This window comes from Apteryx mantelli, chromosome 1 (genome assembly GCF_036417845.1).
Source record: "Apteryx mantelli isolate bAptMan1 chromosome 1, bAptMan1.hap1, whole genome shotgun sequence".
NCBI lineage: Eukaryota > Metazoa > Chordata > Aves > Apterygiformes > Apterygidae > Apteryx > Apteryx mantelli.
In genome coordinates this window covers 74,553,478-74,581,000 of record NC_089978.1, presented here as the reverse complement: position 1 = coordinate 74,581,000, position 27,523 = coordinate 74,553,478, and the positions used below count along the sequence as shown (strand labels likewise).

The 27,523-nt window shown below is 40.4% G+C and overlaps 1 protein-coding gene across 1 annotated transcript; it reads left to right on the top strand.

Annotated features, from left to right (window-relative positions):
- EDAR (ectodysplasin A receptor) lies at positions 1 to 25,989 on the top strand. The gene is made up of 11 exons (XM_013954093.2): positions 1 to 63; positions 1,326 to 1,448; positions 2,725 to 2,906; positions 7,814 to 7,899; positions 18,342 to 18,428; positions 19,295 to 19,423; positions 19,514 to 19,588; positions 19,888 to 19,960; positions 20,752 to 20,911; positions 23,921 to 23,981; positions 25,435 to 25,989. Exons 1-11 carry the CDS (start codon positions 13 to 15, stop codon positions 25,752 to 25,754), a joined length of 1,347 nt encoding a protein of 448 aa, XP_013809547.1. The 5' UTR covers positions 1 to 12; the 3' UTR covers positions 25,755 to 25,989.
- Positions 25,990 to 27,523: the final 1,534 nt, after the last annotated feature.

Genomic DNA, 27,523 nt, shown 5'->3' with positions numbered 1-27,523 from the left:
TATCAAGAGAATATGGCTCACCTGGGTGAACGTAAATGGACTCACATGTTCCCTTTTCTGGTGGTAGGTATTTACATATGTAGATATATCCAGCATGCAAAGATAACTGGGTTCTGTTTCAGTCTTTGCAGGCGTTCATTAATTGTCATAGCACATCTGCAGGCAGTTCAGACCCGAAAAGCAATGCAGTGATCAGTGTCCACTCAGTAAGACACTCAAGCATGTACTTTAGCGCTGCTTAGACTTGAGCATATGTGTAAATCAGCATTTACAAAATTGTGGGAGAGGCTGTTGGGGAGGAAGGGGAAGGAGAAGGACTGAAAACAGGAGAGACCTCTGCTCTGGCCAGCCAAGCCCCAAGAGAGCCCATGAGCCTGGGTGTCGCAGGTTGCATGGTCCTCGCAGGGCTGTGGCCCAAGCCAGCTCATTGTCTCAGGCTGTTATAATTGTCCCTTGCAGCCACATCTATGAAGGCTCATTAGAAGTGGGAGGGTATAGAAGTGAGGGTTTCAGCTGAGGTGCTGTCTGCATGGGAGAACATAGTAATGCCAGGAATTGTGTGCTGCAGTATTTTGAAGAATAGTGGTGCCAACAAGCATGAAGGTGAATGTTCTGAAAAGATCTCATGACACGACTAGATTGTCAAAAACCATAATGACCCCTCTGCCCTGTCCTGGCATCTGGGCACCTAGTGAGAAGCCACTCATTGGTGGCTCTGCCATTGGGTCTCATGTCCTGCCCAGCATCACACCATCCTCCTGTGGGCCATGGTGCACCTCAAGCATGGCCACTGAAAAGGAAAGGTGTCAACGCTGGTCCTCCCTGTAGGGGGAACGCACTCTTTTGGGAGATGGGAAGATGCTTTATCTTCGTCTGGAGGGGCCTTGAGCCCACACCTGATTGTGGCAGCCTGTGGGATGCTTTCCTGATTCCGACAGCTTTCGTGGCTCCCGTCGCTAGGCACCTGAGCCGTCCATATTCTGGGAAGGAAACCCAGATGCCTAATTTAGGGCTGTGGATCCCAGTAGGTGGTAAATCCACAAAGAATTCGGCAGCGCAACATGCAACGTTTGCTAGACTCCCATGCTAGCAGACCGAGCGCTGCACAGCCCTTCAGGGCAGCCCCCAGCGCCTTGAAACACCCACACTGAAGCACCTACCACTCACTCTTTTTGCATTTCTGAGCAGCAGCTTTAGGGATGCTTTGTGCTGATGTGTCAGCCCCACATCTTCTGAGCTATAGCTGCCTGGCAAGGGGAAGAGGCTGGGCATGGGGAATGGAGGCGATGAAAGTAATGGGGCTTTGCAATGCTCTCTGGTGACAGGTTTCCCTGGTGTACTCAGCGAGCGCTGAATACTCCAACTGCGGTGAGAACGAATACTACAACCAGACCACCGGCATGTGCCACGACTGTCCCAAGTGTGAGCCGGGCGAGGAGCCTTATATGGTAATTTCAGATTCCTCTGCTCGGAGTAGGACAAATGTTGAACGCCAAAGATGAGATCCGAGAGATGGCCCACGGGAGCGCAGTGTGTTGCTTGGGCTGGCTGCTTGCGGCAGTGTGGCTCGGTGGCTTGGGGCACTGCTAAACACAACTGAGTCTGTCACATGAGACAGCTCCAAAGCTCAGCTACCCAACAAGCAATTTTAGGATCAAAAAACACAATTAGCCTTAAAAAAAAAAAATGCTGTGTTACATGGTGTTAATATATTAATATGAGAAAAAATGGGGAAAGAAACCAATGCTTATCCAGCATGCTGTTGAGGCCATGCATGACTTCACTTACCCAGCAATGCTCACATGTCTAAGTGTGTTGTGAGAGCAAGGCGTCACACGCATAGGCATCCGTAAACCACAGCCCAGAAGTAGTCTATTAAAAGTAGTATTTTGAAAGTTCTAATGTAAAAGTTTCACACACAGTCTCTGTCAATGCATTCTCATCTCAAAGGTTATTTAAAATCTGACACTGCCATTCCAGCACTGTGCGATAAATAGGTTAGTTTGGCGTGCTCACTGGCCCCCCACACAGAGAATTTAATTTTGCTCTCCCACTAAGATATTTTGGCACTAGAGAAACTTGGAAGCTTCTGCAACATTTTAAATTACGGTTTCTAAGTAACCATTTGATTTACAGCAGATAATTGTTGCATATTAAAGAATAAATTACTGAAATCCTGTTTGGTTTTAATAGGATAAACATCCTATTGCAAGAATTTCACACAGTTGGTAGTCCTGAACAAGTATATTTGAATAATAACCAGTTGGTATTAGTTTTATTTAATCTAAACATAATGTTCATCTGGGAAATGTGAGTTCAGGGGATACCAAGTCCCAGGTAAACATTGCCTTTTGTGATGTTCCTTGTGGCTTCTTCTATCATCAAAACAAGATCACAGATATCCCTGCTGGAACTGTTTTTCCCCCCAAGTAGCTGAAATTCACTTCCAAGACTTGCCGGAATATGATTTAAAAAGTCACGGTGGGTCACTTTCAAAGAGTATGATGCTCCAGGTTCCCTGTTCCCTCTCTAGGACACGGCATGCTGCGTCCTTGTGGTTCCACAGCCTTTTTAGTATAGACACTAGGGGACCAAACAAGGAACTTTGTTCTCTTGGTATTACATAGTGCAACAAAGCCATTGGGCCAGACTATGAATATTCTCTTTTCCTAGAAGATTACGTACAATGCAAGCCTATTTTTCAATGACTTTGTGTTGTTGTAGACATGTGGATATGGCACCAAAGATGAGGACTACGGCTGCATTCCTTGCCCTTCCGAAAAGTTTTCCAGAGGGGGTTACCAGATATGCAGACGTCACAAAGACTGTGAGGGATTTTTTCGAGCCACCGTCATGACACCTGGCGATCAGGAAAATGATGCAGAGTGCGGGCCTTGTCTCCCCGGGTAAGGATTTAACCATGGACCTTTACTCTACAGACCTACTCCTCATGGTGCTACAAACACTTTTTTAAATCTAAAATATCTGATACCCTCTCTTCATGTCCTAGCTGATTGTAGGTACAGTGTTGGTGAATTATGCTTTTCAGCTTCTCCTAAAACAATAATTTCCAGTATTTGAAAAGTGTTGGAGAGTTTAGTAAATCAGAACATGCCATTAATCTTACTGAAATCTCACTGACTGAAGAAACATGTGTTGGGAACAAACTGGAAAAAACAAAACTTATTCTCTTACTAGAAACAGAAAGAGAACAATTCACGTACCTAAGCATAGGTGTCCAGTGCTATTTTAGATGCCCTAAGGAATCCAGCTTGTGGTCTCCAGCTGCCGCTTCAAAAGGGCATTTCATAAGTCCTGTATCATGTAAACCAGCTCCATAAAGATGTCTTGGATGTCCTATAGTGTCTACACTGGCACTGGATGTTTATGTTTAGGAACATAAAACATGTCTTCTCCAAATGTGACCAGCTGGCAAATTTGTCAATAGTTGACAGCATTAGCTAACGTAGCTGTTTGGGGAGATTCACCAAGGCAACCTTAGTCCCTCAAGGCCCTTTTTAGGCAACAGAGAAAGAGGGGTCTAAATAGCTGCTAATGTGACACGTGCTGTTATTATAAAAATAAGTTCTGTAACTGGTTGAAGGGGCTGTAATAGGTGCTATTTATTAAGTCTACCTTTTTAATGATCTGTTGTGCTCTGTATAATTCTGATGGTAATGGTGAGAAAGCAGTTGCCACACTGAATATATTAGCAATATATTCTTGACTATATCACCTTCTAATGTCTGCAAACTCAAACATGCATTTGCTTTCTCAACATTCTTTCTGTTGGGTAAGTAAATACTCTAAAACAAAACCTCACTTTATTTACCCTTTTCATTTCTACAAGTGTGCCTCTTTGGCTTAGATGTGCAACTCCTAATGGACATTTGGCTTTTGTGCAGAGTTTGCAGACACAGTATAACCCACACTACTTCCTACTAGTGCAGGAAACTCTGTTAAAGAGGTACTGCAAGGTTCCAAGTTTATTATATCAGTAAATCTGTGAGAAATTTTCACAGTTTACAAATAAAAAGGACTTGTCTAGCTGCCAGCCAAGCAAACCAATGATGTGATTTAAAAAGAACTCCCTCTTGACTTCCCCTCATACATCATTAGGAGCAAGAAAGTTAAATAGTGGCCACAGTTGCCGTTTTGCAATTTCATCAGGACTAATGAGGTCACCCTGGAGAGAATGGGGTGCCAGCTGAAAGCAATCAGATTACACAGCTGGTACTTAGGGAGTAATCTGAAAACACCACATTTGCACAGGTGTAACCTGTAGCAGAAATTGGCCTGCCTGAGTCTGGCTGTGGGCCACTGGGTGGGACTCTCAGGTCTTGGGTTAGTTTGTCAGGGCCAGCAATTAAGGTGAAAAACCCTCTTACTCTGAACTTGAAGAGAAGAAATTCTCAAGATAAATTAAATATGGGATAAAATACACCCTGAACCCTTCTTGACTCCTTGTGCAGCATGGAGAAGCCCTGGGGTTGCTCCTGTGCAACAGTGGGAAAGCTCTGAGCCCCTGAGACAGACCAGCTGCGCCAGCTGGCCGTGCTTTCTCATTGCCACTTTCTGCGTAGGGATGGCCAGAAGCCTGGGCAAGTGGTAGCCAACAGAGTGCTCCCTTGCCTAGGCAGTAATGCTCGAAGAGCATCCAAGTTAACATGACAAAAAAATCAAGGTCTCCATTTTCAGAGGACTGTGCTTCAATAACACACCGAGACGTTTCCAAAGTAACATCCCAAATGCTGCAATCAGTACTTAGGGGCATCTCCTCCCATTACTATTTCTATAGACTCACCAACTCAGTAAAGCATCCTTAGAAAAATTGAGTGGATGGCACATTATGACCAAAAGTTTTTAGATCAAACACCACAGAATTACCAGCCCTTTCCCAACTGGTGCAGGTATCTCTCTTTATCATTTGCCCTAAAAAAGACACTGGATAATTATATAATTTTCCTTCTATTTTTACAGCATTACTTATGACCATTCTTATGGAAGAAAGAGACCTCTGGGATGACAGCATGGGTCATCCTTTGCTTCTCTATGTCCTGGTTTCCTTCCACGTGAAATATGAATAACATTATTTGTCAAGCTCACAAGAATGTTGTCAGACTGAGACCAGGGCAGAATTTAAAAGTTTAGCTCCAAACTGTGATCCTCAAAACCAGTTCAGCTGCTAGTGAACTATGGAGGCATCTACCCTCCTGGGACATGGCAGGGTTTATCCTAGTGCCTCCCCCTGCCCCCCCCCCCAAAGTTCTGCTCCTGCCCAGAAGCTCTTCAGTCGTGCTAAATAAGATAAGTCAAGAATGCAGGAATTAAGTGCAACTCAGGCAGTTTCCCTCAACAGGTTAATCCATTAGGATTACCTAATCAGAGCATGCCTAAGATTATAACCAACTAAGAATGGGCACAGTGGTTCAGAGCAAGGGTCTCTCTAACCCAGTCATCTGTCTTCAGCAGTGGCCATAAGTGGACACCCAATAAGAGCAAGAACAGGGCAAGCACAAATGACACATCTCCCTAATACTGCCCCAGCATCTTACTGTTTTTAGCTCAGAGCAGCTCACAAGAGGGAATACAAAGCTGCTTTCTTTTAAAATGGAGGCAGAGATGCCTCTGCTACTGATACTTTCCCTTCTTATGTGTTTGCCAATGGTTACAGCAAATCCAGTTTCAATTCTCTTCTCTGAGGTGTTTTAAAAGCAAGAGTGAACTCTTTGCTCTGTTTTTAAATGAAAAGGTTTAGCAAGTGAGTTTCAAGTGAAATACAGTCCCTCCCAGCAGTTCTGAGTATGGCAGTAGATGCCTCCACTTGTGAACTCAGCACTTCCCTCCTCTCTGTTGATGGACTGTTCCCTGCTGAGAGTTGGGCCCCCACTCCCAGGTGCCCTGGTCCCTACAGGGAAGCAGGCCTGAACCTGGGGCTCCTGATTCTGTTTCTGGGACCAGCAAGTTCCTGACCATGACTTGACACCACCAAGATAAGTCCAAGATAACCACCATGGTGCTAAGCATGAAAATACTCAAGTCCATTCTTCAATCTAGCATTTACTCTTGGATTTTTCCTGTAACACTTCAAAATCTGAGACCAGTGGGTACTCAGGAAAGACAGATAATGAGTCTTACAGTGGAAGAAAAACACCATGAAAACTGATGATCATTCTTTCATTCTTGGACCACTTCTCCATAGTTAGTGATATAATGTGATCAGTTATTTCCAACATTGCCTTTAATATTTGGTGCATTGCAAAGTAGCCAGAAACATAAATCTGTTGCTGGTATTTTGCAGGGGCGAATCATTAATGTTTGCAATCGCAGAACTTCCTACAAACGTAGGTGAACATCTGCTTGCCCATGAGAATCTTCTTCAGTTTTCTCTGCCCATCCTCCACCATTCTGCATCGTGGCAAAAAACAAGAAATATTGCACCAGCTTGATTTTAGTAACTGTCGGAAGGGCTGTTTATCTTCAGTAAGCCACTGTGGCTATTAGACTGTGGATCTTAACTGTCCTGTATTTTTCTGTATAGAGCTATGTGTATCTTTGGCCTGCCACTCTTTTTTGTGGTTTGGCAGTCATTTCCTGCTTATTTATTAACTGCTCCACAATCTAACATTATGCAGGCCCCCGTAAGAAAGAAAAAATGAGGTTTTGCTATTGAGAGATGGGCAGAGCAGCACATGGGGCAGAGGAACCATTCAAAGAGAAGGGTGAAGGTGAATCTTTTAAAACCAGTAAGAAAAAAGGAGGAACCACATTCAGTCTATGCACTTTCTCAGGTTCTCCCTGCATCTCAGTGTACTCCATTTCCTGTACCTATATCCCTTATTTGTTGACTGGGTAATGAATGAGCAACTGATTTTAATATACAGTTTCAGCAGTAATTTTCTAATATGTACATTTTCCAAAAAAAGTATTGCACATACGTAGATAGATATGTAAGAGCTGAAAACAGATTCATTACTGCATCAAGTGTTTATCATGTTGGGTAATCAGCTGCATAAAATGAGTGCCTGCTCCACTGGATTACAAATTTATTCTTTTTCTAATTAAAATTTAACATGTGATTTGTAAAAGCATATCTGTAACATCAACTGTCTATGATTTTGATGTAATTTACTCATTAGGTTGCCTGTGGATCAGATTCTTATATACCCAATTACCTTATATCAGCACTAACTTTATTAGCAGCCCAGAAGTTCAAAACATGAAAAACTTTTCTTTGTGCTGGAAATCCAATATTAAGGGCTAACTTATGAACTATACAGCAAGGAACTTTATAAAATTGTAAAGCATAATCTGTCTTTCCCTGCAAGGGTGGTGTTTTCCTCTATTTGATAGCCAAAATTGGCTCAGATTTGGCTTTTCTCTCCTTCATTAAGAAGATTATCCTTATGGTGCTTGTGAAGAAAATCAGCCAATGATATCCAACTGATGGTCTTGCCTGCATGATTACTACTTCAAAAAATAATGCTTTTCTTATTTGAAAAGTCTTTTTCTCAGGTCATGCTGTAAACTGCAGCTTGAACTCATCAAGGAGAATAATGTTGTTTTAGGCAATGATACTACTTCTTGTCATGTAGGCTTGATGGTTGATTAATTGTCTTTTAGGGGGAAACGAAGAAGAGAAACACTGTCTCTATTCAGGCAGGTTAAAAAAAAAAGAATAATCATTGCATCAAATTGCTTATAAAAGTTTTTTAAAGGTGATTTTATCTCAGTATAATTGGTTGCTGCTGAACCATGCTCAGTTGTAACATATTATTTTACACTGTTTTGCCTCATCTTGCCCTTTATTTAGTTACTACATGCTGGAAAACAGACCTCGAAACATCTACGGCATGGTTTGCTATTCGTGCTTGTTGGCGCCTCCTAACACCAAGGAATGTAAGTGTTCTGTGATTTCTGTGCATTTCATCTGGTTTTGACTTGGAATCATCTGGAAGCTCAATATGAAGTCTTTCAGTGATGATTATTATGTTCAAACACTAAGTCAGTCTCCAGTAAAGCAATTTCTGCTTCCAGCTAGACTTGCCAACAGAGGAAGCAAATACTGAACATGTGGGGGGAGATCACAACCTTTGATTTTAGGACCTGCTATTGCTCAGTTATGTTGCAGTTTTCATCTGTTAAAGCACCCCAGACAGGACTTATTATGGTTATTTAACCGAATATGTATGGGAAGTCACAAACCTGTATGCTTTTTAATTCAGTTTTGGTTCAGCTGTGAAGAAAACACTTTCTGGAAACTTTCTAGATTGTAGTAAAAGTGCATCCAACCTTTTTATATCCTTTGGTTTCAAAGCAATACAAGGGTTGACACTGGAGTATGACAGCTGGCACTGATAATAGAACTAATTCTGCAGACTTCACTTACAAAAGAAGCTGTAGTTTGCTAACTGAAAAAAAACATGTATGTGTGTGTGAGACCCTTTAGTGGTACTTGTTCATTTGCGTGCTGCATTAGTGCAAAGGCTGATTTGTCTTCATGCCATGGATAGGGAGAATAGCCTCCTAGGAGCACTCTAATGCAGAGGTGACCCCTAGAAAACTGATTTCTTCTTTAGGAAGAAAGAGAGTTCCCTCTGAATGAACAAATGACTTGATTTGGACACTCCCTCAGAGAATCCAGAGCAGATCAGGAGAAAAAGCTAAGAAAATAGACAAAAGTGGGCAGTACCCCAGCTAGAGAAAGCTGATGCATGTACAAGCAAAATCCGTTCCACACCGTCTGTTCTTTTATAAGTCCTTACCATGTAAAAGAATTGCAATGTTTTGCCTGCTTGATTTTAAAGCAGTGGTTGACACAAAGCTCCCTGAGCATTTACTTATGCACACAAATAGTAATTACCTAGTTTAGATGCTGCCAAACTGTGTATCATTGGTGCTCTGCAACCCACTTCAAAGGAGGATAGGTCATTAACAGCTCCCACCTTTTCTAAAGTGCAAGAGCTCAGATGAGCCAGGGGATAAATACCACGGCACAGAGCTCCTGGTGAGCGGTAACAGCCCCCTTGGAGGCATTTCCCTGGACCATGTGGCTGTGAAGTAGCTGATCAGTTGTAAAGCTCCTATTCAGAAAGCAGGAGGGGGGCAAGGGCTGGGCAAATGTAATTTTGGTGAGATATGGCATGTGTTCGGAGGTGAGGCCATGATGCTAGGGAAGATCCCAATCTGAGATGTGGGGAGGTGAGCAAAAGACGAGATTAGGAGTCTAGGCAGGAGATGAGGATATGTGGGAAGAAGAGAGGAGAAAAACACTCTTTCTCCTGCACGTGCGTGCAGGCTGGCCGCCCTGTGGAGGTAACACAACCATGCCAGATGCCAATACAACAGCCAAAAATGGCAGGACCTCTGATGAAGCAAGTTGGATTTTAGAACCTGCCTTTGTTAACAGCTGATCGGTGATACTAGCAAACAAATTACCCTTTCAACACGCCTTGAGAGCCTTGCTTCAAGGCACGGGGCATTTATCTCACCAGTTCCTCTAGAGGCCACCAGCCAATATAGCCACACTCATACTTTCTGCCCATAAGTAAACCTCACTTCCAAGATGAAAAATGGCATCTGATATGAATTGCTTCCTCAGCTCTGATGGTCTCAAACACATGCTGAGCTAGGTTTTTAGTAACACCGGATATGTTGTAGCTTACTGATCGGACAAGGAAGTACCAAAAGATCTTGTAGCTATTGCTCAATTCAAAAAACAAATCTTTGTAGGATATTTGGCAGATGATACAATATAAACGTGCTTAGTACTGTGAGGAAAGTACAAATTGTGCAACTGACTAACCACATGTATTTTTAACTTGAAAAATACAAGAATAAATATGTGAAATATATATTATCTTTGGGAGGAGTTTAGGCAAGTGCATAAACCTATGAAACAATTGGGTACTAATGCTGGAGAGAACATTAGTCCTAGCAAGAGTAAATATTACCATATTAACCAAGTCTGTGAAACCAACCATTTAACTACAAGTGTTCAAGAGGTGGCAAAGCTTCTAAAAATCCAAATTCACTTTGTGGTGGTCCCTCAAATCACTGAGCTCAATTTGATTTATTATGGCTAAAACTCTTAATACGGTTTAGAATGGTGGCTTCTTAACTCATAAATAATAATCTGGATTCCAAATGGAAAATCAGCCTTGCAACAGGAATGTCTGAAAGGCTCCCTGTCCTTGTGGCAAGCAGCATAAATTCTGATATTAGCAAGTGACCAAAAATAAAACCTCTTCATCACAGATTTCACTAACATCAAATTATACCAGTCAGAACAAAGGAATATCATGTCAAGGAAACACAATTGCATAATTTTTTGAGGTTTGCAAATGACTAAACTAATTGTTGCGCTCTGAACACATCCTAACATTAGTGTGAGCATGCAGTCTCTGTCGTATGAAGGATAATATAAGCTCTTTGTTATGAGTGATTCCTATACTTAGAACAAATTTGTTTATTGGAGCTGCTTGTTCACCCCTCCAGCTGTCATGATGGAGGGTCCAGAGGGCATTAGAAAACTCCAAATGGTCCCAGCCATCTTCAGTTCCTTTCTTGAGACTTTGAAATAGTATTGAGCAGAGTTCAGGAACTTAAGATTCGCCAAGGTGACACTCTCCTAGAATTGCCTTTTTGTCTAATGCTTCTGCGTATTCCCTTTCATGGTAATTTTGTGAGGGTATAGCACTGGAAAAGGGCGACCCAAAGGGTTGTAGGGAAATTACGACGGCAAATTACTCCAAAATAGGAAGCTGAGGGTGACAAGCTTTGGCTTAAATGCTTTACTTCTAGACACAAAAATAAGGGCTGATAAATCCCACCTTAGGCTTTTGTTAGGTCTGAGACAGGACTGGAGCACCGCATTCCCCTTAGCAGGAGAAATATCTACCTGGGGAGCTGCCTGGCCCCCGTGATGCACAGTGCCACAATGAGAGCGAAGCAGGATGCGTCTGCTGCTGCATGGAAACCTGCTCAAAGAGTTTTCCTGACCATACATTTTATCTGAATGTATGAGAAGTATTTGGTTTTGATCAAAGGGTAAACGAATAGCTTTCAACTCCAAGAGCCTGCTGTGCAACTTTCATCTCCTACACAGTCACTAAACCTTGAAATGGCTAAGGAAACAAGAGGAACACCCCATGTCCCAGCATCTGGAAATATTAGTGTAAAGAGTGAGAAAGAAATTCCCTGATGAGCCTGTGTCACCTTTATTTTTTTCCTCTCAAGGAACTTGAGACATAAATAGCACAAGTAACATGGAAAAAAGGGGGAGGAGAGGGAGACTTTTCACAGAGGTCAGGGATTTAACTGAGTTGAATGTATCACCAGACTACAGTGTTGAAAACCTCTCTCTGGACTAAAGGATAAAGGCAATAATCACCTGTAGACTGAGAGGTGTACAAGGATTCAATGGTAGCTGGTAGGAAATGTGCATGGGGGGGCAAAGGGGTTGTGCGTGTTTGAGCATAAGGATGTGCGCTGCGCAGAAGGAAGCACTTGGATCTCACTTGGGCAAGAGTTTGCTCCTGAAAGGGGTCAGCATCAACATACAGATGGCAATTTTTCATGTTTTTTTTGTGCACTGTGACATGCCTGTATTAGACTTGTGTGCTCTCAGCACGCAGCTCTCCCGCATCTCCCAGGACTGCACCGCGAAGCACAGGGGAGCGCAAGGCCAAAACATCAAAGATGCGAGACCTTCAGCTGCACATGCAGCAAATCAGATGTCAGTGAACCTTGCTGACACTAAATTGAGATATGATACCTCCATGATAAATAGCAGCACTACAGCAAGGAGGGCAGACACTGGATACAGGTTTCCTATGCAAATCGGAGGATAACATATTGCAGGTAGTGAGCACCAAACCACTTTAAGATGTGGCTTACCACAGTTAATGGTGTTGGATTTTCTGTTGACAGTCCTGGAACCAGAGTCACTTGAGGCCTCTGAAAATGTGGTTTGTTTTTTTTTTTTTCTTTTATCCAGTGTAAAAGTATGTGCAAAAGAGAGAAGATTTTAACCGACATGGAGTTTCTCTGGCAGAGAGGTACAGTTACTGCTGGAAGAGATTTTATCTTTTAGCAGCTGCAGTTCTCTATCAGTAAATATACATAAACTCTGCTCTTCCATTCAAACTTTGATATTTGCCATTCCAGTTCAAAAATGACGTCGAAAAACAAAATCAAATCCTGCTACAAGAACTTGAAGAACTTTATACTTTGAAGTTATAATTACATGCCTGCATCTAATATGCCAATCCTTTTCCATTCAAATTGATCTAGAGAACTTTGGCAATTGATTGAGGCTTTTCTTTTCAATCTTCATATATGTGCATGGGCACAAAATATTGTTATTTCCACTTGTCTTTTTTTCTTGGTCATATACATGAAAATAGTTGCAATAATCAACCTGTGTAGGTTTTTAAGCCTAACACATACAATGATGGCTTAGCAAAACTAAAAATGAAGAGGGGAAAAAAAGGAAAAACAAATGTAGTCAAGTTATTTTCCAATTACCAGCGAGCAAATAGCATCTGGAAACATAAAGGATCATTTTTATTGTTGTGTCATTAGAACTTCAAAAACAACTAAACAGATGAGACAGAACGATTTGCTAATGGGCTGAAGGCTTTGTGTGACAAGTACTAATCAGGGGGGCACTTCCATATCCCTGTACTGAAGACTCAGAGCTCAGACTCCTTAATTGAAATGTTTAACACAAACGAGCCTAGCACAGAAAAACCTCGTGTATTAGTGAAAAATAATTATTTCATAGTGTTTTTATTTTTAACTCTCCATTCTTTGTAATATCACTAATTTCCTTTCCTTGCCAGTTTTGTCCTTCTGTAATATGATCAACATCAGGATTTTTTTTTTTTAAACTTCTGTTTCAAATTATGCTTACAAATGAACAGTCTTGTTAGCTGGAGCTAACAAACCTTTTTTTCCCCCTTTTGTTTGATCTCTGAACACCCCATTCCTCTTCACATGTGAAATGGCAGAAATGCTGAAGGCAGTGCTTTATTGTTCACTGGTGGTGTGGCCTAATTCTCATTCCCTTAGGGTCTGTCTATATTAGGAAAGGAACCTAATATTAGGAGGAAACCTCAGCAGGAAACCTTCAAGGGGGAGGAGCAGGAGTGGGACTTGCTCCCTTGAGCTCCCAGGGATGCCGGGGACAGGCTGGGCCCAGGTATCCTTCAGGAGGGCAGCTGGACCCAGGCGCAGTGGGAAGGGAGGGAGGACCCATGGGGCCCCTTCTCGTTCCTCCAACACTTCTGCTACACTGCTGTCCTTCCTCCCCTGCTCGCTGCATGGAGAAAGCAATGGTAACGCTCAGTCCTCGGCGTGAGGGCTAACTCCTGATGCGCGTGCCGATACAACTCCAGTATTGTACAGTAATTACAGCTCCTAGTGAATCCGAGGCCAAACTGCAACAGAGGCAAAGGAATTGTCGCACTGAGGCCGCAGAGCCTGTCGTAATCACCGCTTCCCCGGCCTCAGCACACTGTCTAATAACAGAACAGGAGGGAGAAATAAAACAAAGACGATACAGAGCGCACAACAGTAGGAAATATTTCCTTTCATGTGTCTGAACAGTGCTGTGGTTGGTGGTTACTTGCAGTGAGTATGACCAGATCTAAAACAAAAGTCTGGAGGAACTTTGCTATCACAGTTTTTAGAAGGTTCAGATGCAGGAATTAAATACTCCAGGCTTTTCCTGATTAGTAACTACTCAGACTAACTGAAGGATTTAGCAGGGCTGCAGTAAACACTGCAGTGACCTGCCTTTTAGCATTATGTATCATCTTCTCTGAAAATAAAAGACAGTAAAACAAAAAACAATCCTCCCTTGTTTGGGATATTCTCTTGTTACTTAGGGATTTCCTATACTTTCAGGCTTGGTTAATGTTTGATTGCTAAATTCATATGCGGGTACCTTAGAAAGTGGCTTGATTTTGACAGCTGCTTCAGCTTTCATTAGTTTCCAAGTGTATAGTGTTTCCATGTGAAGTGTTGTTTCCTTAAGTTTGAAACCAAACCTTTTATATAAGTGAATACAGATTTACATTACAGAAACTGAATACAGATTTACATTAATCTGAGACTTCTGACCTATGTTTTCTCAGCATCTAGGTCTTTATTTAGGACTAGATTTAGTTATAATCTAGTTTTGGATTACTTTGTCAGCCATAAACTTTCTACCTTTATTGAATTTCAACTCAATATAATTTATTTTTCACCTCATATTTCAGGCTGCTAGTTAATTTATTTGTGTGTGTGCTTCATCTTACTTCACTGCCTTAAAACGGTCACGGTGGCTGCGCTCACAGCTCAGCTGGCAGTAATGAGTATGGATTGCCATTCCTAAATAGACCCTGGCTGTGAGAAGGGGGTGCATTAGGACAAAGCAAGCTGCCCTCAATAGCAAGAAATAGATACATGTATGCCCAGAGACATTTTTTTTAATGCTTCTTGTTTTCAGGATCACTCTGATAGTCTGTTGTATACACATTTTTTGTATTTTTATAATATGTCATTAAATATTAAATCTCAAAAAAAAAAAAAAAAAAAAGCTGTTGCTAGCTATGAGCAGCAGTCCTATGCATGGACCAATAAGCTGACACCTACAGCAATGTGTGTCAGAAACACATATGGTCTCTTGCTGCACCAGATTTTATTCAGTCACAAACACTTGTAAGAGAGCCTGTTGGTAAAACCTCCCTTCCTGTGCCCTCCTCCTCTCACAAATCTGGTAGTTTTGTTCATCCCTTCTTAATGTAAATCTATCTTGCGATACACAAATTGCTCTAATAGCCCCATTACATACAGTGGCAAAGTTCTTTAAAACAAAAATTTGTCTTGCATTTGTTCACTGTTGGGACAAAAGGCTGGCTGCATGGTAACTTAAATAAAAGTTATCTATCTGTCTTTTGAATTAAAAAAAACCCAAACCCTCAAATGTGAATACAAGTTCAATTGTTCTTTTAAACAATAAAATAGGCGTTTTTTTATGAAACTGTATTTAGACTCTGAGAAAGTTATGATTAAATTACAAATTTTTTGAATAAAAGCATTTATAATGTAAAAGCTGACATACTTTCAGTGATAAACTTCTTTCCTAATGTCTTTATTACATTCCTACAGTATTACTTAGAGGTGTCCAGGAATATAAACCACTCTTTTGAACAACTATATTATAGCCATCAATTTTTTTTGTGCCTAAAATAGAATTATTTCCATATGTTGTGCTGCAGCACCTTAGGATGACTCTGCCTGAGTTATATCTAAGTCTTTATAGATTATGTGTCATCTGTATTGGAACCAGAATTAATAATGTGATCTGGATGCAAACTGGATGTGTACAGGAACGACTGACCTTGTAGTCATGGTGTATTGCTGGACTGGGAAAAAGCAACAGCTATGGGTTTTGTTTCTTTTTGCTCATGCAAAAATGTCATGAACAGCAATTCTGCAGAAGCTGGCATTTTTGGTTCCCCTTTTAATGCAGGTGCTTGAATTGGCACTTTCTTCTAAGCCACATCTAAAGAAAAATCTTGGCTCATAATGCATATGCCGAATTATTAAATTTGATAATAGGCTTAAAATATGCATAATGACTAACTCCCACATAGGCATATATAAAAGGCCGTCATGTTCTAGCACCAGCCTAGATTTTGCCATGATAGATACTCCTGAGCAAACCAGGTAGTCCAATTCCCATGTAACCAAAAGAAAAATCTGCATGTAGGCGCTGATGCTGAAGGTGCATTGGAAAGGACCCAGTGTGTGTGTGCATGTGGCGCGGGCAACACGCCATATCCTCATGTGGGGTAAAGCCAGGTAATGGTGTGCAGCATCCATTATGTATGTACCATTATGCAGTATGTAGTTTCAGTGTCACTGGTATGGCAGGGATCCTGAAAGAAGCAGGGATGATCTTCGCCGTCACCATTCCTGGGCTACGTACTCGCTGCGTGACTTCCCACCTCGACTGTTCTTCCTTTCACTGGCAAACGAAAAATGTTATGTTAATCATACACAATGACTGAAAGACTGATTAAGCAAGGCAGAAATATCTCAGTTACTACATATTTTGAATGAGGGAAAAAAGAGAGTGTGATTAAACTTGCTTAGGAGGGAGACGAGCTCAAGCTTGTTAGATAAACTCCAGGCAGACAAAGCTGAAGAGTTTGCATGTGTTAACTGAAAGGCAGTGTAAGAATAGCTGTTGTTGGCTTGTTGCAGCTTGCAAGAGCAGCAGAGAATTGCAGTTGTCTGTAATTGGATTTGCTGAGGGGATGGTAAGAACAGGCGGAAGCCCAGGAGCGGTGGACATGAAAGGAAGGACTGGGCTACGGCACTGGCTAGTTACTAAATTTTCTCCATTGTCCAACCGTGATGAGAAATTCATAGGTCAAGACTAAGGGTGATTCATTTCAGTTTTGTGAAGAACTGCCAAAAATTTAACAAATTACCCATCTTTACTCTCCATGCCATGCAGATGACATCTTCATTTAGTGCTATTTAGATGCTCTACTGGCACATAGTAGTTTCTGGAGCTTATAGCTAATTCTGACAACTGAGTCTTTATGGAAAAGGGACCAGAGGCAAGATTAATGTGTCATTTACATAATACTAAAAGCATCTGAATTAACAAATTAGTATATTTAAAACTTTATGAAAACACTTCTTCAGTTTGAAAAAAGCAATAATAATAAATTAACCAATTTCCTTCCAGCAAATAAGGTTTGAAAGGAGTTTTACCATTGTTAAAGCACATTTCTTTTGAAGCCATCTGCAACTCATACTTTGTGGCCACTTTAGGAGTGTACATTTCTCATTCACTACATAGAGCCACATTTTATGTTAAGTAATACTTTTTTCTTTTTATAAAACTTTTATCTTAATTTGAAGAGCATGTCTATTTCTTTGTTCTTAACCGTGGAACATTTCTCAGATCATTCCAGACCACTTAATTTCCTTTCAAGTTTACCTGGTGGGTTTAATTTCTTGTAACGTTTACTAGGTCGAAAGAATGGCATGGTTGGTTCCCAACTACTCTAGCTGCCAAACTAGGTTTTTAAGCCATGTGCTGTATGCACCTTACCAGATGATTGGGACAGTATTTTGGCTTTAGGTCTGCTGAATTCAATTATCACTGGACTTCAATATACAGATAATATAAAGCAGCAGTGATTCTTTACCCCAACTGCTAGAAGATGTTTTTCAGTGTCTGTTGATAGTATCTGTTTGCATAACCTGCTTACCAGTTTGGTTAAAGGTTGTTTGAGGAACAAGGAAAATGTTTTCTTCCAACCCTAATATTTTTATTCCTTTTTCGGAATTCTATTCCAACAGTATACTGTATGAAAGCATTCCTATCAACTGCCTAATTCCCAGTAATTTTCAGTTTTGTCTAGTATTGTCAAAAGATGTTAATCTGTGACTTGGTTTACTGCTTTGAAAACTTGATGTATGACATCGTCTGAAAGATTAATAAAAATATTAACTTTTTAAATTAACTGTAGAATTTAGAAATGGAGAAGAACCATTGGACAATCTCACTTAATCCTCTGCCTCTCTGGAGAGTTCCTTTAAGTTCTTCATTTCAGTATTTTTGTGGGTTATCCTTTTTTTTTCCCCCAGAACATAGATTTGAACTGACAGGGGGAATCATAACCAACATATTATCCAGCTAGATTGCAGGAAATTCTAATATTTCCTGTCATCATAATACAGCTCCATGGAACAGAAGGGCGTTCAACAGTACTGTTTGCCACTTTTCCTGGGTTTTCCTGTGGGGTCATGAGGGCTTGCAAACTGTCAGTGTTTCACAGCGATCCTGCTAGCAAAGGATAGCTGTGAGAAGCACTGATGTGACAAATTTACCAGCTGCAACTTGGAGTCTGCAGTTGCAAATGATGGAGCAGGGTTGTAAATACATAGTCAGCCGGATCCTGGAAAGCCTTCTGCTGCCCGGGACAGATTTGTAATATGGGAATCCATGTGTAGCAGCTGGCCCTGCACATGTCTGAAGGTGCTTGGGTTTCTTATAAATTAATAACAACTCATGAACTCTGAGTTCTCCCCCTCCCCAGTAATGCTGTGCAAAAATGTATGCTAAAGACAATTTTCAAAATGCCAGAAATGCATACTGGGCTTAGTGACATTTCCAAAGCCATAGTGAAATCACGGAGTCTTCACTAATGAACAGGAAACACAGTCAGACTAAGGAAAGGCTGTTTGCTCGATATTGCCATGATATTGATTTGACTGACTGGGCAAAGTAACTGTGGAGGTTTATGGCATTTCTGTGAATATTGCAGGTGCAGGGGCCACCTCTGGCATTTCAGCCATTTTCCCAAGTACCTCTGGCACAAGTACTTTCTCACCATACCAGCACGCTCACAAAGGTAAGAATACATTTACAGATTTAATTTAGCCCCTGTTGCTTTCGAGACTAGGACCAGCACAGAGCAACTGAACTGAAAATAACTATTGTGTAATTCATTGCCGCTACTTTCAGATTGCTGAAACTGCTATTAAAAATAATTCAGAATGGATTTTTATTTCTTGGTTTATCAAAACTACTGTGTTAGTAAGATGGACTTAAAATGGACTTTGACTGTAGTCAGTAATGCCAGCGATGAATTTAGCTCATTATTTGTGGCAACACAGAAATGGCGTGATGCCTCAGCAAAGCCTATCTTAGACTGGTGAAAATAATTTAATGCACGACTATAGCCCGTGTCTTGTTGAACTAACATAAACAGTTCTCCATTATGGTTATTAGTTGTTCGAAATAGGTGAACATGAGAAGACATAGTAGGAAAGATGCCACTAATGAGGGACTGACACTGCTGATCTTCCTGATTTTGTCTGTAAGCATGATCTTGAGGATCATGTTTTCAGAAAAATTCAAGTTTTCATGCTTTTTATCCTATTTGTCATTTTCTGTATCCTTTTGTGGCTTCTAGATTCTAGTTTATTGCATCTAAATTCTGCTTTAAATCCCTTCTTACATACCTTATTTAAAATTCACCTCCCAGCCATGCTGTATTTTAAGTCTCTGTTAGGAAAGCATCAGTTTTTCACGTGTGCATTGTGTTCTTCTTGCTACAAAGCTTTTGAGGCAGCCATAGTTACCAGCCGTCGTTTTAACTCTCAACCTGTTTGTTCTTTTTTTTTTTTCTGTGTTAGGAATGCTGCTACTCTGATTCTCTGCCACTCTCTGATTTTAAGAGTGGATTCTTTACAAAATACTTCTTTGTATTTCCAGCAGATCTTTCAGGGCAAGGACATCTGGCTACAGCTCTTATAATTGCAATGTCTACCATATTCATAATGGCTATTGCTATTGTCCTCATCATCATGTTTTACATTGTGAAAACAAAACCTTCTGCTCAAGGTAATTGTTCAGCCTATGAAATTTTAGCTGCAAATGCTATTTTTAGATAGCTTCTGAGAATAATTATTAAGTTATATTTTTATATCCTAGCCTGTTGCAAGAGCCACTCTGTAAAAAATGTTGAAGCTCAGGCCAACACACAAGAAGAGAAGAAAGAAGTGCAAGGTATAAAGTGCTTTAGAGTTTGCTTTTTCCATCCAAGATTACATTGTACTTAGATGTTCTTAATCCATCATACTTACAATTTCCCCTTTTAATTGTATAAATTCTGTGTCAGTTTACTAAAGAATGGTGTATAATAGTTTTTGCACTTCCAGAATGTCACTCAATCCTCTGATAGCAGTTAAAAAGGGAGCAGAGAGATTTATGCTTGCAATAAGATTGCCAACTGAGGCAGCTCCTAGACAAAACATTCATTTGGAAATTCACTGCCAATTTAAACTTCTCTAATTCTTGACCTGCAGATAATGTTGTGATATTCTCTGAGAAAGAGGAGTTTGAAAAGCTTACAGCAACTCCAGCTAAAACTGCTAAAAGGTATGTAAAAAATAAACATACTTCTAGTTTGACTGAAGCAGGAAAGCAACATGGTCACCACTTCCAAACATTCATTGCAGATTTTTTTTTCAGCCTGGTCTGTAGGAATACACAAAGAGCAAAATGTGTTAATTATCCCCAAAATTTTCAATGCTGTAAATTCTGGCAGACCATGTATAACCTGTCAATGGGAGAGTTGTAGGAGTTGGCTTTTCTGGGCAAGCTGAGGTGACCATCGCCACCTTATGTGCCAGCCTTGCCTGGTGCACCGTGTGCCCCAGGTCTCAGCCTGGACAGGCCCCTGGACTGTCACAGACTGGGGAGCCCCCTGCATCCAACCTTGTACAGCTAGAACAGGAAATTAGGTGAATATGCTAGTAGTTTTGCTTCAGCAGGGAAAAGACTAGATGACTTGGTCATGTTTTCTCCCCTCTGGTTTCTAAGAGAGGGAGACAGACATTCCGAAGGAGATGCCCTCTCTCTCTGCGACCATCAGCCCTTGGCGCTCTGTCTCCTTGTTAGAAAGGTCCATTTTAGGGCCTGGAGAATAGCTCTCGCGTACATGCCCTTGGTAAGGTACATAAGGTCCCCCTCCTCACTATCGGCTGGGAGGAGCAAACACACCTTCCGCTCCAGGCCTTAAGGAAACTCCTTGTTCGTAGTACCGTCTGGGCACGTTTAAAAAAACTGGAAACCTTTTTTATTCCATTCCTCTAGGATAGCAAAAGGGAGATCACTGGAGTTACACCAAGAGAGGCTTCACTAAGATAACCTTATCCTTCATTTTACAGTGAAAATGATGCATCTTCTGAGAATGAACGACTTTTAAGTCGTAGTATGGATAGTGATGAAGAAGCTGCAGTCGACAAGCAAGGGACTCCAGAGAGAGGCTTGTTATCTTTAGTGCATTTGGCCAGAGAGAAATCTTCTACAAACAACAAAGCAACTGGGGTAAGGCTATTCTGAGATCTAAAAATAGAGGGTAGTTTTTCAATAGACACAAACCATCACCCAAAAATGCATTATAAACAGATCGAACTAATTTACAAGAGAATTTCTCCAGACATAAATTTATTAGAGAATCTCATAGTAGCATAGTATTCCTCCAGAGTTTCAGAGGTGGTCTGTGTATATATATATATATATACAGTTCAGAGTTGAAAAGTAAATTTCTTGTAAGAGTAATAACTTTATTCTTTTGAGTATTGTATTTTATAGTTTAAAGAAAGAAAAAAATGAACAGCAAAATCCCAATATATCAGTGCTTACATTTACCAAGGAAAATCAAAGATAGAAAAATAACAACATGGCTGGATTCATATCATTGTGTAGCATTTGAGTTTCTTAGACGCCTTAGAGCATCTAATGCTCTTAAGTGTGGCACTGGTGTTTCTATACCATAGAATTTTCAATAATATATGGTTTTGTACTTAGTTTTTGTGAGTAATTTTCACAAACACAGATTTGAAGGCCACTCCTGTGTTCCAAAGAACAACGTCAATCCACTGTTTGTTTTGCTGTGGAAGGCCTTCATTCCTTCCTGCTAACTGTGCACTGCCCAGGGCATTTTATTGCACTAAGAGTATTTCAAGGCATATTTAGGGCACTCCCTCACCCAGTCAGCTTTTTAGTCTATATTAACATGAAACCATCCATAAAAAGGAAGTGTCTGCTCAGATGTTTTTTAAGCTTTTAGAAGTTCAGGAGTAAAAAAAGCAGCAATACCTAGGACAAAATAATATGACTTCAAATCAATCACTTAATATCAACCATTATGTTTTTTTAAAGGATAAAATGGTTTGAAAATACATCTTTTCATGTTTGCATGTTTTAAATTGTTGAGACGGTTTAGCTCAAACTTTGTAAAATAGCTCATTTCTCAGCTGAGACCATATGCAAAAAGTTTCAAACCCAAGAGAAATGTTTTTTTTAAGTTGTAGATGGTTTCAACTATCTGAAAATAACTTACTACTCCAGTGTTCACATTTTAAAATTCAGTCTTCTGAGGTCTCTCTCTAACAGATCCATCTTTATCATACTTTTATATGCACTTACTTGAAATTGGATAACACAAGTTGGGTATGCACAAAATTGAAACATTTCATAGGAAGTGGTTTCCAAAGACCATATCTGATAGATACTTTCTCTTGAGTAATTTATATAAGCACACGAACTATTTATTCGAGACCTTCTGTTGTAATATACTCCTAATGGCCTGAAGCCTACTGATGGGGTTAAAGACAACATTTTCAGCAAAAGTGCAGAGTGCATCAAGATGCCCTCCTAGATATCTGAGATTTCACAATTAAGGCAGTTGCCAGAAGTTAGAAAAGCAGCAATTTGTTTGAGGCTGGAGATGAACTAATGTTTCTAGTACAGGGAAGAGTATTAAGTAGCTGTTGCGCAAGGTTAAAGAAAGTTAAAGGCCTACTCTTATTGAAGGCTGCTCCTTCCTAATTAAAACACAAACCATTATGCAATGAGCTACCACACAGAGGATCTCAAATCAGACTCAAATTTCCCCTGTTTGCTTCCAGCATAAGCTTTACAAATTCCACATTTTCAGGCTCTGGTAAAAAGAGCATCCTGTGTAATTATTCATGAATTTGGAATTATTTAGCCTCTTTCTCTGCCCTAAAAATGAGGGGAGAATGAAAATGGGCATCTAACAGTTTGCTTAAGAGGAATTCTAATAAATCCCATTAAAAGAAAATTTTATGCTTACAGGGCTCTGAAACAGCAAATCCAAATGTGCAATAGCTACCTAAATGACCAAACACAAGTAAATTTTACCAAGAATATGTGAACAAAAACTAATGTCTGCATCATCATTCCCTGAGATACAATATACTTGCACAGCTTCTACGCCTTCAGGTAGAGCAGCCAGTTTGTAGGCTCCAGATGCATGTCTATTAGTCCACATAACTGATGTGCCTTGGCCCTTAGAGCCCATAGAAAACAAGGAGAATCTTTTCACAAACAAAACAGTCCAAACAGGGCTTTTTCCAGCCTGGTTTTCAGTGAAAAGTGGTGAATTTGTGAAGATAATACTAGAGTCCTATCAAGAAGACAGTTTTTCAAATAGCTCAGTCCTAATGAGAGCTGGCAGAGCAATGACAGTTCCAGTCCCTGAGAACACCTGACATTTTGACATTTGTTTTCACTCCACATTGAATCCAAGTCCGAACCTTGAGAACATTTTTGCTAAATGAAATCACATCAAAATGTCCATTTTTACCTTGGAAAATGTCAGGTGTTCAGTCTGCGTCTCTTCCTTGTCAAAAATGACTAGAGCACCCTGGACCTCAGATTTTCCCTCTCTAAAGCTTCACTGATTTTTTTTATCTATCTATCTGTAAAGTGTTTCAGATTCAGCCAGGCAGTATATCATGAATATATATATATATATATTTATAATATATACACACACACACACACACACACACACACACATATATATACATATATAAAAAAAAATTAGTAATGGCCTAAGCAGTTCTATGTCAAATGGCAGAAAGCAAGATCTCCTCCTCTACAGTCCTTTTCCACTACTGGAAGAAGGCAATTCCAGTCTGAGTTTAATCCCCTGTGGCTAGTCCTATCCCAGTTTACCTGGGTATCCCTGCATTAATTGCCTGTATTATGTGGTATTGCATTTATCCTCCTTGTCAAGAGTTTGCTTCAGTCTGAAGGAGAAATGCAAAAACACTTAAAGCAGGAAAGTCATTGATCCAAAAGAAGATTAGAAAGTGGAAAGAAAGATGTCTAACAGTGAAAAATGTTTATTCTTCACTGAATTTCTGCGTGTTCCTCTATGAATCTTTAAAAGGGGGCCCCTAAGGACATTATATGATAAATCCTTGTATTCAGAGCCTTGAAATGAGATTTTTGTACTGATGGCTCCTAATTATTTACGCACATGACTGAAAAAAATAATGAAATAAAACTCTTTTCATTCAGATTCAAAGTCGAAGGAAAAAGATACTTGATGTGTATGCTAACGTATGCGACGTTGCAGAAGGTGAGTGTATAAAACTTGCATCTCTGTTAATGGCACAAAATTAAATCACAGTTGAATAGAGAGCCCTCTGTCTGCCTATGGAAAGGTGAGCTATAAAGAAAGTCCAAATCTGGAAGAAGATACCCTGTAAGCAGATTTGTATTCACATGCCCTTAGGAAGCATCGTGGGGCCCTGATGCCAGAACTGTCCAGACTGCATTTGCGCTGGAGCACGCCACAGCTTTTTTCCAGCTGGATGCATGGGTTTCCCTCCTATGGAAAGTGGGAAGGGCAGTGTTGCGTTGTGTTTGGGCACGTACACAGACTAAGCTGTAGAGAAACACTTTCCCATTCCTCGTCTAGCAGAAACCTGCTTCATTTATTTATTTAGACTTACTTGGATAACAGATATAAACTTGTTCCAAATGTGAAAGTGTGATTTGGGAAGGGTCAAAATCATATTCCAGAGACACTTGACCTACTCAGCTGCTCTAAATGCTGTCCCACTTCTCATGACCAAAAGTTTAGTTTCCAAGTAAGCCTGTGGTTTAAGCGTTAACTCTGCTTAGCACTTGACTGCCTGGGTAGTTTTGGCAGAAGGGACATGAATTCATTTTCCTACAGAATAGGAGACCTGGCCACATTTACTTCCCTGCGCACGCATACTTTGTGTGTGTGTGTGTGTGTGTGCATGCACGTTATGTGTGTGTATATGAGTTTTCTGTGGTTCAGGGAGGTCTGTCTCCCACCAAACTCCTGCCAGTGTGTATGAAGCAGGAAAACTACAGAAGCCAAAAGATTGTTTTTGAAAAGATGCTCTTGCTGATTCTCTCCTCTGTTCTGTGACCATATAGGAGAATGCCCAGGAAAACACAGTGTTTCCTCCCACAAGATGAGTGTTAAATCCTCTCTAGTGATTCAGTGATAGCAATGACAAGCACTTGCAGGGACTTTCATGCTTGGAAGCAGCCAGCATCATTGCTTCACCTCACTCCTCATGCTCCTACAAGGGCAGCTTTCAATTACTGAGCTGTTACGCAGCCGCTGGTGACAGACTCCAGGAAGGGTCAGAGCAGTCACTCTAGCTCAAACACTGTGCGAGACGTGCAGAGGTGTATTAATGGAGCTGCTCACTGGGAATGCGTCTGCAATAGATGCTTTTTGACAGCTGGTGAGCTGTTGAAGGAAGGGGCAGTGTCACAGGAACATATACAACCCACGTAATACTTCTTTCCCAGCCAACTTTATACCCTAATTATTCCACTAATAATGTCCCCTACTGTCACAAGGAAGAATTAACTCTAGTAACGTATGGTAGTCTTTGGAGCTAGACATATCTATCACAGACTATCACTTAAAGATTTTGGCTGTACTTGATGTTAATAGTGTATACTGGAGTATTTTAATAAAAAATGTCCCCGGTAGCCAAGACTTGTGTACAGAGCCATCTGACTATATGCTCCTCACTTTGCAGGTCTGAGCCCCACAGAGCTGCCATTTGATTGCCTGGAGAAGACCAGCCGAATGCTCAGCTCGACATACAACACAGAAAAAGCCATTGTGAAAACATGGCGCCACCTCGCTGAGAGCTTTGGACTGAAACGAGATGAAATTGGTGGTATGACGGACGGCATGCAGCTCTTTGACCGCATCAGCACAGCAGGCTACAGCATCCCCGAACTGCTAACCAAACTGGTGCAAATTGAACGGTTGGATGCCGTTGAGTCTTTGTGTGCAGATATTCTGGAGTGGGCACAAGCGATGCCTGCTCCTGAGCCGGCAGCAGCATCCTGACATACCTGTCTGGGATCTTCATTGCCGCCCTGTCTGCTAGAACAGTGATTCCAAAAAGCACCATGTCAAAGACTGGACAAAGACCATTGTTTCTTCTGCGCAGCCATTCCCCCTGACCAACGGGAGGCTATTCCCTTTTACTTCTACAAAAGTGAAGTTATGCCTCTACCAAAACAAGAGCAGAAATCTCCCACAAAGCTTGGTGTGAACATATAATTAAACAAAATGGTTTTGTTAAACGGTTACTGATAATAAGTGGACACAAACATTCATTTTGTGGTCTGCGTGTGAGTATATGTGCAGCTAACCCTGCTAACATCCTTCCTGCCTGGCTTTCAAGAAAGCTTTGCTCAATAGTTTAATAGTTACAGTTGAAAACAGTACTACAGCTACAGTACCATTTAATACACATTAGGCACATACATTTCTATCAATTCTAACACACTTAATATGTAACCAGTTTAATTATCTGTATTTACTATGGATTTGCTGAATCTAGAAGTATGTGCGTAGGTGTATATAAACAGTCCTCGGATTAACTCATTACACTGTATGAAAAAAGCTTCAACATAATTTATAGATTGAAGTGCTTCAAATCACTGTATATAATGCATGTACATGCACTCTTGGTCCATACAGACATTTCAGAAATTATAAATTCAAACTGCTGACTTACTGAGGACATGCTGGTTAGGAAGTGGGCAGTAAAAGTTGACAGTGACTACTTGTAAGTTGAGAGCAACATATTTTTTCCTCCTTTGCCATTACAAAAAAGAAGCAACTAAAGAACTTGTCCACCACAGTGAAAAACATTTTCCAGTAGTGACATCTATATATCAAATTATTTTTCAAGCAGAGGAATTCCAGACAACGGTGGTGTGCATTCTACACTGAGAATCAAAAAAAAGGAGGTTTCTTTAGCAATACTTGAAATGTACAGGAGAAAGAATTTTGAAATACTCTTCTTTTGTAAATGTAGAACATGAGCATAGACTCCGCAGTGAGGTGAAAAATGATTCCTCTAGAAGCTAAAGCCTTATTGTGAGTTTGTGCATGACAAAAATATACCTTACTTTTTCTGTTAACTAATGTCTAATTTTCTAGGTTAAAAGTTCTTGAAAAATTGTACAGACCACAAATCAGTAGCTGTTACCAAACCTATTCACTTAATTTATAACTAAAATGAGCAATGACAGATTTCAACAAGTGCAACCCCTAAATTAAACTAAATTACAAAGCAATACAGTAAGTTCCAAATTGCATGACTGAACAAAATGTTATAAAAATATCAATTCTAACCCTGAAGTTAACAACTAGTATTCCATTACTTAGAAACTAGACCTTACCTACGATAGTATCATAATTATGTGCTGAACATTTAATATCACCATTTAATGCCTATATTTACTGATCTTTTCAGCACTTATTTTGTATAGCAGAGGAAGTACACACTGCATCACAAAACTTATCCTAATTTTTCTTTTTCCACCATTTCTTCAGTATTACAACACATTCTTCATCCATGTGCATATGTGAAATTTGATTATAATTTTGCCTTTTCTTTAAAGGAAGAAGCAAGCTGCATTTATTTGAAGATTTAACTATCATCTAATTAATATTTAAAATAGGAATGAAATTCTTTCTGTCTTGAAGTCAATGGCAAACTCACATGGACTTCAACAGGCTTCAGTAAGATTTCTAGATTTGCTGACATTTCAGCAGTCTTCAACAAGATTTCCAAGACCATAAAGTAGCAGTTTTAGTCCATT